Source organism: Nerophis lumbriciformis, linkage group LG01 (assembly GCF_033978685.3).
Source record: "Nerophis lumbriciformis linkage group LG01, RoL_Nlum_v2.1, whole genome shotgun sequence".
Taxonomy (NCBI): domain Eukaryota; kingdom Metazoa; phylum Chordata; class Actinopteri; order Syngnathiformes; family Syngnathidae; genus Nerophis; species Nerophis lumbriciformis.
In genome coordinates this window covers 57,380,803-57,392,500 of record NC_084548.2, presented here as the reverse complement: position 1 = coordinate 57,392,500, position 11,698 = coordinate 57,380,803, and the positions used below count along the sequence as shown (strand labels likewise).

Below are 11,698 nucleotides of genomic sequence, written 5' to 3'. Positions count from 1 at the left end.
CTGCCAAAGTCACGCCCAGCGCCTGCCCCTAGGCTGGTTTCCGCACCAGCACCTACTGAAAGACTGGTTTGCACACCAGCACTGACTCCAAGACTGGTTTCAACACCAGCACTGACTCCAAGACTGGTTTCCACACCAGCACTGACTACAAGACTGGTTTCCGCACCAGCACTGACTCCAAGACTGGTTTCCGCACCAGCACTGACTCCAAGACTGGTTTCCGCACCAGCACTGACTCCAAGACTGGTTTACGCACCAGCACTGACTCCAATACTGGTTTCCGCACCAGCACTGACTCCAAGACTGGTTTCCGCACCAGCACTGACTCCAAGACTGGTTTCCGCACCAGCACTGACTCCAAGACTGGTTTCCGCACCAGCACTGACTCCAAGACTGGTTTCCGCACCAGCCCTGACTCCAAGACTGGTTTCAGCACCAGCCCTGACTCCAAGACTGGTTTCCGCACCAGCCCTGACTCCAAAACTGGTTTCCACACCAGCACTGACTCCAAGACTGGTTTCCGCACCAGCACTGACTCCAAGACTGGTTTCCGCACCAGCACTGACTCCAAGACTGGTTTCCGCACCAGCACTGACTCCAAGACTGGTTTCCGCACCAGCACCGGCTCCAAGACTGGTTTCCGCACCAGCACCAGCTTCCATGGCGGCGACGACGTCTCTTCCTGCTTCCATGGCGACGACGCCTCTTCCTGCTTCCACGGCGACGACGCCTCTTCCTGCTTCCACGGCAACGACGCCTCTTCCTGCTTCCACGGCGACGACGACGCCTCTTCCTGCTTCCACGGCAACGACAACGTCTCTTCCTGCTTCCACTACGACAACAACGTCTCTTCCTGCTTCCACGGCGACGACGACGCCTCCTGCTCCTGCTTCCACGGCGACGACGACGCCTGATCCTTCCCTGTCTCCGGCGGGTCTTCCCAGGGTGCCGCCACCTTCCTCGCCCTCATCGTCGTCTCAGCGACCTCAAACTGTCCGACTACGCAAGCAGCAATCAGGGGCCCGCATGAGGCTCTCTCAGAGGTCAGTGAATGGACGGCAGTGGCGCAAACAGTAGCGACGCCAAGGACGATGTCGTAAAACTCTACGGCTGATGAACTTCTGGCGCCACTCGCGCTCACCTTCTCGGCGGCCACGAATGTGGCTTTTCCGTGGCCGCCCGCCTCGCCTGCGGCAGCGGCGTTCCATTCACCGCCGCCACCTGACTCGTCCCCGGTGGATTCGGGGACACTTGGCCTGGCGACCCACCACCAAGTCCTCCCTTCGCCCTCCCTTGACTCTTGAACTGTATTTTAGTGTTTTGGGTTTTATTTTTTCCAAGGGACATCTGGAATCTGTCCTTTAAGGGGGGGTTACTGTTATGATCCGCTGTCCGGATCATATTCTGTTTATGTTTTCAGTTCACTTGTGTTCTCAGCACCTGTTGAGTTTGTGTGTCTCAGTTGCCATGACGGCAGATTACAGTCACCTGCCTCTGGTTAGCGTTCGGGACGCGCACCTGTTGCCCGGGCACTAATCAGAGGGCTATTTAGTCTTTGCCCTGGCCTCACTCGGTCTGGCTTCCTAATTGTCTATTTGCAACAGATGACGACTTTTGTTTCATGCTCAGTACCTGCTAGCTTCCACGCTAGGCTCTTTGACTTGCGAGCTCCCACGCTAGCCTCTTTAGTTTACCTTAAGTGCTATGAGCACATTTTTCTTTGTTCCCAACTGATTTTTTCCTTTAATAAACCATTTCCTACCTGCACGCTGTGTCCGAAGTCCGTTGCATCCTGAGAGACGAAAACCCCGCCTCACCATGCGCCCCGGTCATCACAGTCAAATTAAACAAAAAATTAGCTGTTTGGCCACAATACCCAGCAATATGTTTGGAGGAGAAAAGGTGAGGCATTTAATCCCAGGAACACCATACCTACCGTCAAGCATGGTGATGGTAGTATTATGCTCTGTGCCTGTTTTGCTGCCAATGGAACTGGTGCTTTACAGAGAGTAAATGGGACAATGAAAAAGGAGGATTACCTCCAAATTCTTGAGGACAACCTAAAATCATCAGCCTGGAGGTTGGGTCTTGGGCGCAGTTTGGTGTTCCAACAGGACAATGACCCCAAACACACGTCAAAGTGGTAAAAGAATGGCTAAACCAGGCTAGAATTAGGTTTTAGAATGGCCTTCCCAAAGTCCTGATTTAAACGTGTGGACAATGCTGAATAAAAAAGTCCATGTCAGAAAACCAACACATTTAGCTGAACTGCACCAATTTTGTCAAAAGGAGTGGTCAAAAATTCAACCAGAAGCTTGCCAGAAGCTTGTGGATGGCTACCAAATGCGCCTTATTGCAGTAAAACTTCCCAAAGGACATGTAACCAAATAATAACATTGCTGTATGTATACTTTTGACCAAGCAGTTTTGGTCACATTTTCAGTAGAACCATAATAAACTCATAAAAGAACCAAACTTTATGAATTAACAAGTATGAATGTGTTTTGTGACAAACAAGTATGTGCTCCAATCACTCTATCACAAAAAAATAACAGTTGTAAAAATTATTGGAAACTTAAGACAGCCAGGGAAAAAAGTGTGAACACCTTGGCCTACAGTATGTGCTGCAGAGCTATTGTAGAGCTTGAGGCCTCCTCTGAGAATAATTTTCCCATTTACCTGCCTCAGACACACCTTATTAGCTGGATCAGATGAGTTTTGTGTTTAAAATATAAATATGCTGCCTGAGGGGGGAAATGCACTTATTTCTAGCAAACGTTTCTCTTCTGGTTGCTGAAAACAAGGTTTTGATTAAGGTCTACAAATGGTGGAGAAAACCTAGTCCCTGTTTTGAAATGATTATTATTATTTCAAACTAACTGTTTTTATACCCTATTTTGCAGAATAAATAATTTTATAATCATCTTCCTACATTAACATCTTGTCATGCTTAGTTTTCACCACACAGATCTTGCAAAATAACAAACTGCAAGAAGAGCATTTATTACATGGTGAAAATCTTGAACATGAGAACCTAAATCTAAGCTGCTGAACATGTGAGCTTAAAAACAAGGAACGAAAAGAATACTTACCATCAATCCCTAAAACTCCTTGTTTCTGATTCTCCGAACACGGCTCAAATTTCTTGATGATCTCCAGACAATGGTCCTTGCTCACTTTGGTCATCTATAAAGTACATGAATCCGTATGAAACAAGGTATTAGTATAGTCATGTAGTCTTGTGTTGATGCTTCATTTAAGGACAAATAATAACTGAAGATTCTGTTATCTGCAATGTGTTACACTACTCTGCAGTTTTTTCTGTCCTAAAAAGTGCAACGGTCTGTATTGATGTTTTAAAGGGGACAGAGCAAGGGGAGGTCACGTGTTCTCTTTCATGGTCTGTGCCTCGGAGGTACGCAGGAGAGCAGCATTCAATTAATTTCAAATACATTTACAGTAGACGGCACATTTGAAACAACTCCAGTTGTCCACAGTGCTGTACAGTAACTAAATTAAATTAGGAGAAAGTCAAAAGTACTATTTATGACAGCATGATGAAGAACATTTTAAAAGAGAAGTTTCTGAAGAAGAACACAATTGTATGGAATATATAGCGCTGTGCGATATGGCTGAAAACTGTATCACGATAAAAGGCTGATATCTGGGCCGATAACAAATTCTGCGCGACGATTTATTGACCTAATTTTTTTACTGACAAACGGTATTACTGCAGTTATTTTTTTGAGACCAAATTAACCACTGGTGTAATGACAATACATAATATTAATGGAGGTATACCATTTCAAATGTACTTATGGTATATGTTAACGTTGGAATTGAAATGTAAACTACCAAGTTAAACAAAACAATCCAATAATAAAAGCAAAATGTTGCACTCAAATAGAAAACAAATCACAACCAAAAACAATAAAATAGGTTCTGTCTCTGTGGGGCGGGGGAGCACAAAATGTTTCATAAAAATAATAATAAAATAAAATGGCTGAATAAAGTAATGCTGACCAAATGATCAAGGTTATCATTATTATCGTGGTATGGTTGAATATGCTTATACACACACTTAAATTTGATTAAGTTGTATTTTTGTAATAACGAAAATAAATAGATACAATATACAGGTAAAAGCCAGTAAATTAGAATATTTTAAAAAAAACTTGATTTATTTCAGTAATTGCATTCAAAAGGTGTAACTTGTACATTATATTTATTCATTGCACACAGACTGATGCATTCAAATGTTTATTTCATTTAATTTTGATGATTTGAAGTGGCAACAAATGAAAATCCAAAATTCCGTGTGTCACAAAATTAGAATATTACTTAAGGCTAATACAAAAAAGGGATTTTTAGAAATGTTGGCCAACTGAAAAGTATGAAAATGAAAAATATGAGCATGTACAATACTCAATACTTGGTTGGAGCTCCTTTTGCCTCAATTACTGCGTTAATGCGGCGTGGCATGGAGTTGATGAGTTTCTGGCGCTGCTCAGGTGTTATGAGAGCCCAGGTTGCTCTGATAGTGGCCTTCAACTCTTCTGCGTTTTTGGGTCTGGCATTCTGCATCTTCCTTTTCACAATACCCCACAGATTTTCTATGGGGCTAAGGTCAGGGGAGTTGGCGGGCCAATTTAGAACAGAAATACCATGGTCCGTAAACCCCAAACCATCACCCAACCATGCAAATTTTGCATTTCCTTTGGAAATCGAGGTCCCAGAGTCTGGAGGAAGACAGGAGAGGCACAGGATCCACGTTGCCTGAAGTCTAGTGTAAAGTTTCCACCATCATTGATGGTTTGGGGTGCCATGTCATCTGCTGGTGTCGGTCCACTCTGTTTCCTGAGATCCAGGGTCAACGCAGCCGTCTACCAGCAAGTTTTAGAGCACTTCATACTTCCTGCTGCTGACCTGCTCTATGGAGATGGAGATTTCAAGTTCCAACAGGACTTGGCGCCTGCACACAGCGCAAAATCTACCCGTGCCTGGTTTACGGACCATGATATTTCTGTTCTAAATTGGCCCGCCAACTCCCCTGACCTTAGCCCCATAGAAAATCTGTGGGGTATTGTGAAAAGGAAGATGCAGAATGCCAGACCCAAAAACGCAGAAGAGTTGAAGGCCACTATCAGAGCAACCTGGGCTCTCATAACACCTGAGCAGTGCCAGAAACTCATCGACTCCATGCCACGCCGCATTAACGCAGTAATTGAGGCAAAAGGAGCTCCAACCAAGTATTGAGTATTGTACATGCTCATATTTTTCATTTTCATACTTTTCAGTTGGCCAACATTTCTAAAAATCCCTTTTTTGTATTAGCCTTAAGTAATATTCTAATTTTGTGACACACGGAATTTTGGATTTTCATTTGTTGCCACTTCAAATCATCAAAATTAAATGAAATAAACATTTGAATGCATCAGTCTGTGTGCAATGAATAAATATAATGTACAAGTTACACCTTTTGAATGCAATTACTGAAATAAATCAAGTTTTTCAAAATATTCTAATTTACTGGCTTTTACCTGTACTTTATTGGGAGAGGAAATATTAATTTATAATATTATTAGAATATTTTTCAGTGGGAGTGACACACTAACAGATATTTTTGCTTTAAAAGGAGCAATATTATTTTTATTTGTGTGTCTACATATGTTTGTTTTATTTTAAATTGTAAAGGGTGATCAGTTGTTTCACTTACGGTTCATGTGACATCATTTCCTGTTGACGTCCGTCTGTCTCAACTTGTCAGATTTATCGATCACTTTGTGCAAAAACAGCATATCCTTTATGTTTAATGTGAATACTGTATCTCACTTGTTTAGACAGTGATGTGTTTCTACACATTTGGATTGGGGAATGGTGTTTCATAATGGGGAAAGACGTTAATGTCTGTTGTTTACATGTTAGCATTCAAGCTAGCTCGCAATCTAGCGCCAGTTAGTTCGTATCAAAGTGCAGTTGTTTAATCATTTTAGTGTAATAGTATGCGCCAGGAGTTTTAAAGTGGTGTATTATGTAGTACAAACGACCGCAGGCCACACATTAAAAACACAAACGTCATTATGAACATAATCGCCGCGGCCCCGCCTCGCCTCACAAAGAGTCAAAGACACTTATGAACATAATCGCCGCGGCCCCGCCTCGCCTCACAAACAGTCAAAGACACTTGATGAAGGACAAGATGCTTCACCCCCTTCTTTTAATTCCGCTATTACACACACGCGTGCAGCTGCTGAAACCGATGAAAAGCGTGAATGCTCTTCAAGCGTGCACATGGCGAATTATCCACGCTGGAAAAGTTACCAACTTTAATTTTCATTTATTGCCGGTTAATTGACTTAGGCTCAGGCCTATCTGTGGGTATGACAATTTGCTTTAGGGCATTGAAACTGTTGACATTTGTGATATTTCATGACCTATTGAAAATAAGGAGCAGGAGAAAAATATATTTTATTTGAAATGTAACCTTCCTCTGATTATAATGACCCCAGCTAAGGCAGAAAGGGCATGTCAAAACAAGCATGGAAAACAAACAATGTATACAAAATAGTAAAATCACATTGAGTACTTAACAATAAAGTCTTAAAATGAAGGTGCAAAAATAAGTAATTAGTACGAAATGCTTCATAAAGTGTAAGAAAATAGTGCAAAGTGTGAAAATGTAAACAGAGAAACCTGAGAAGAACTATTTTCTGCAGGTTTAGTGGCAGGAAGTACTCTAAAGGGTGAGCGCGGCTAAGCTGGTGTGGTATTAGCGGCCTTGGTGGGGACGAGCGCCTTGCGTCATTTACAGACCACATAGGACCACAAAAAAGTAGCGGCTTACAGACCAGAACTTATGGTATATGTTGACAAGTGTGATGTTTTAGACTGCAAAATTGTTCATTTATTACGTAAGTCTACCTGGTGTGCTATTATGTGCTAAGCTGTTGTAGCTGCTCGCTCCAAGTAGCCTGTAGCCTAGCATGTTTACCTTTTGAAAATGACTTCAGTAAAAAAGAAAAAATGGTGTGCTTATTGGAGGACATTAGGTTGTTAGAATCAGAATCAGAATCAGAATCAGAATCAGCTTTATTGTCATTACGCAAGGTAACGAGATTGAGGCCATTCCATACAGTGCGATGTGTGCATGCTAGAAAAACAATGTGCAAATATATAGAAATATAAAAAATGTAGAAGTGCAATGAATATGGTGTGAAATGAATATATACATGAAAAAACAAAACAAAAACAGGGTGGTTGGTGGAATGGGTTATTGCACCGAAGAGAAGGCAGTTATGAGGGACAATGGGGCAGTCCGTTCAGGATGGTTATGGCCCTGGGGAAGAAGCTGTTCTTTAGCCTGTTTGTTTTGGTTTTAAAACACCTGTAGCGCTTCCCAGAGGGCAGCAGGTGGAACAGGTCAGAGCCAGGGTGGGTGCTGTCCTTGATGATGGCACTGGCTCTGTTGAGGCAGCGGGAGGTGTAGATGTCCGTCAGAGAGGGGAGAGGGCGGCCGATGATCTTCTGAGCCGTCTTGACCACTCTTTGCAGCCTCTCCCTGTCTGCTGCAGTGCAGCTGCCGTACCATACCGTAATACAGTAGGTCAGCAGGCTCTCGATGGACGAGCGGTAGAAGGTCAGCAGCAGGTCAGGCTTCAGGTTGTACTTCCCGAGGACTCTAAGGAAGTGTAGCCGCTGCTGAGCCTTCTTGATGATTGATGTGGTGTTGACTGTCCAGGAGAAGTCATTAGAGATGTGGACTCCAAGGTACCTGAAGGTGTGGACCCTCTCTACACGCTCGCCGTTGATGTAGAGGGGGGCAGGGTCGGTGCTGCTCCTCCTGAAGTCGACGATCATCTCTCTGGTCTTGCTGATGTTGAGAGCGAGGTTGTTCTCCGAAGACCAGGCCGTCAGCTTCAGGACCTCCTCTCTGTAGGCAGCCTCGTCACCCCTGGAGATGAGCCCGACCACTGTGGTATCGTCGGCGAACTTGACGGTAAGGTTGTCACTGTGGGCCGGACTGCAGTCATGGGTGTAAAGGCAGTAGAGGAGGGGGCTCAGCACACAGCCCTGTGGGGAGCCGATGCTCAGCGTGCAGGAGGATGAGAGGTGCGGGCCAAGTCTCACATTCTGGGGTCGGTCCGTTAGGAAGTCCCTTATCCAGGCGTTTGTGAGAGGGGGGAGGCCAAGAGTGTCCAGTTTATTGCAGAGTCTGTCCGGGATTATTGTATTGAAGGCAGAGCTATAGTCCACAGAGAGCATCCGGACGTAGCTCTGCTGCTGCTCCAGGTGGTTCAGAGCAGAGTGGAGAGCAACAGCGATGGCGTCCTCTGTGGACCTGTTTGCCCGGTATGCGAACTGGTGGGGGTCGAAGTCTGGAGGGATATGGTCCTTGATGTGCTGGAGAACAAGTCGCTCGAAGCACTTCATGATTACCGGAGTGAGGGCCACTGGTCGGTAATCATTCAGGCTGGTGATGGGAGACTTCTTCGGCACCGGGATTATTGTAGATGACTTCAGGCAGGATGGGATGACTGCCTGAGCCAGGGAGAGGTTGAAGATCCTGGTGAGGGGGGGAGCGAGCTGGTGGGCGCACGTCCTGAGCACCTTTCCAGGTACTCCGTCTGGTCCGGTAGCCTTCCTGGGGTTCACAGCCAGGAGCACTCGTCTGACACTGTGCTCCTGTACAGTGAGTGGAGTGGCGCCGGAGCCCGGTGGGGGCGGGGGCAGGGCTGGAGCAGATGAGTGTCGCTGGGGGGTTTCGAAACGGGCAAAGAAACAGTTAAGCTCCTCTGCCAGTGTCGCACTCTGATCCGCAGTTGTCATATTGCAGCCTCTGAAGTTCGTGATGTCATGAATGCCCCGCCACACCTCCCGTGAGTTTTTGCTGGACAGATGGGACTCTATGCACCTCCTGTGGTCCGCCATTGCTTTTTTTAATCTCTCTCTTCAGGTCGGCTCTAGCAACACTGTACAGTGCCCTGTCCCCTGACCTGAAGGCTGCGTCGCGGGCCCTGAGGAGTGTGCGGACCTGGCTGGTCATCCAGGGTTTCTTGTTGGGGTAAACCCGGATGGTTTTTTCCACAGTCACATTCCCGATGCAGAACTTTATGTAGTCCAGCACCGTTCCTGTGGCTGTCTCCAGCTCCTGTTGTTGGAAGAGGTCCCAGTCTGTGTGTTGGAAGCAGTCCTGAAGTTTGGGGAGTGCATCGTCAGGCCAGGTCATAACAGTCTTTGTGATAGGCCTGGCCTGGCGTCTGATGGGGGTGTAGGTAGGAGAGAGCAGGAGGGAAAGATGGTCTGACTGTCCAAGCTGGGGGAGGGGTGTAGCTCTGTACGCGTGCTTTATGTTGGTATACATGTGGTCCAGGGTGTTCTTGCCCCTTGTAGAACACTTCACGTGCTGGTAGAACTTAGGGAGTACAGTCTTCAGATTGGCCTTATTAAAATCCCCTGCTATGATATGAACACCATTGGGGTGGGCCCGCTGCTGTTCGTTGACGGTGTTCAGCAGAAGAGAGAGCGCTGTGTTTACTTTGGCGTCCGGTGGAATATACACAGCCGTGATGATAACAACAGACAGCTCTCTCGGGAGAAAAAAAGGCCGACATCTAACAGACATGTACTCCACGTCCGGGCAACAGTGCTGTTCAGTGATTGTCCCGTTGTTGCACCAGTTCTCATGCACGTAGATACAGAGCCCCCCTCCTCTGCTCTTACCGGAGTCCTTAGTTCTGTCCCGGCGGAGCAGAGTGCGTCCGGCTAGCTGCATGCTAGCATCGGGTATTTCCGGGTGAAGCCAGGTTTCGGTGATAATCATAGCACAACAGTCCCGAACATAGCGGTTTCCAGCAAGTTGTAACTCCAGGTCGTCCATCTTCTGTACAAGGGATCTGGCATTAGAGAGGAACAGGCTCGGTAGAGGTGGCTTGTGGGGTTGTTTCCTAAGCCTGAGCAAGACGCCGGACCTGCGGCCACGCTTCTGCTTCCTCTCCCTCCTCCGTCTGCGCCGTCTCCCAGACCCGACAACAAACCACGGAGAGCCCTGTGCTCTCGCTATGTCATCTGGGATGTTGTGCTCGTGGTGAAAGTCGCTCGAAACAGATATCTGGTGCGAGTTACCGATATCCAAGAGTGACTGGCGGGTGTACCGGGTGTTTGCAGTACAGGTGGTGCACAAAAGGAAAAAAAATATGAAGAAACGAAGGAAGAAAGAGCACTGAAATGGAGAGCCGTAAGCCGCTGCGTCTGTGCGCGCCGCCATCTTGGGGGGAAAAAAAAAAAAAAAAAAAAAAAAGTTAAGTGTCCAGCTTTGCACAAGTAAACATGCTGCAGGATTGCTTGTATCGCACATTATATCACACACAAGTAAACATGCTGCAGGACTGCTTCTATCGCATATGATATCACACGCAAGTAAACGCGCTGCATGACTGCTTGTATCGCACATGATATCACGCGCAAGTAAACACGCTGCGGGACTGCTTGTATCGCACATGATATCACACACAAGTAAACACGCTAAAGGACCACTTGTATCGCACATGATATCACACACAAAGAAACACGCTGCAGGAATGCTTGAATCGCAGATGAAATCACACACAAGTAAACACGCTGCAGGACTGCTTGTATCGCATATGATATCACACGCAAGTAAACGCGCTGCATGACTGCTTCTTTCACACATGATATCATGCGCAAGTAAACACGCTGCGGGACCGCTTGTATCGCACATGATATCACACACAAGTAAACACGCTGCAGGACTACTTGTATCGTACATGATGTCACACACAAAGAAACACGCTGCACAATGTAAACAAAATAGTAAAATCACATTGAGTACTTAACATGTGCGATATAATAGCACATAATAGCACACCAGGTAGACTGCAGGGACGGCGTGGCGAAGTTGGTAGAGTGGCCGTGCCAGCAATCGGAGGGTTGCTGGGGTTCAATCCCCACCTTCTACCATCCTAGTCACGTCCGTTGTGTCCTTGGGCAAGACACTTCACCCCTTGCTCCTGATGGCTGCTGGTTAGCGCCTTGCATGGCAGCTCCCGCCATCAGTGTGTGAATGTGTGTGTGAATGGGTGAATGTGGAAATACTGTCAAAGCGCTTTGAGTACCTTGAAGGTAGAAAAGCGCTATACAAGTATAACCCATTTATTTATTTATTTAGGAATGCTTGAATCGCAGATGAAATCACACACAAGTAAACACGCTGCAGGACTGCTTGTATCGCATATGATATCACACGCAAGTAAACGCGCTGCATGACTGCTTGTATCGCACATGAAATCACGCGCAAGTAAACACGCTGCGGGACCGCTTGTATCGCACATGATATCACACACAAGTAAACACGCTGCAGGACTACTTGTATCGCACATAATGTCACACACAAAGAAACACGCTGCAGGAATGCTTGAATCGCAGATGAAATCTTACACACAAGTAAACACGCTGCAGGACTGCTTGTATCGCATATGATATCACACGCAAGTAAACGCGCTGCATGACTGCTTGAATCGCACATGATATCACGCGCAAGTAAACACGCTGCGGGACTGCTTGAATCGCAGATGAAATCACACACAAGTAAACACGCTGCAGGACTGCTTGTATCGCACGTTTTATCATAATCACATTGTTTTTGCTGATATCGGACCAAAATCAATATAGGATTAGGACA

The 11,698-nt window shown here is 46.1% G+C and overlaps 1 protein-coding gene across 6 annotated transcripts in view; it reads right to left on the bottom strand.

The window, feature by feature from the left end:
* The window catches only part of plch2a (phospholipase C, eta 2a), a 147,167-nt gene that overhangs the window by 72,293 nt on the left and 63,176 nt on the right, over positions 1 to 11,698 (bottom strand). For all 6 annotated transcript variants that reach the window (XM_061987951.1, XM_072914091.1, XM_072914094.1 and 3 more), the window contains one exon: positions 3,093 to 3,186. In XM_061987951.1, the coding sequence (XP_061843935.1) occupies positions 3,093 to 3,186 (94 nt within the window). The remainder of the gene's footprint in view (positions 1 to 3,092; positions 3,187 to 11,698) is intronic.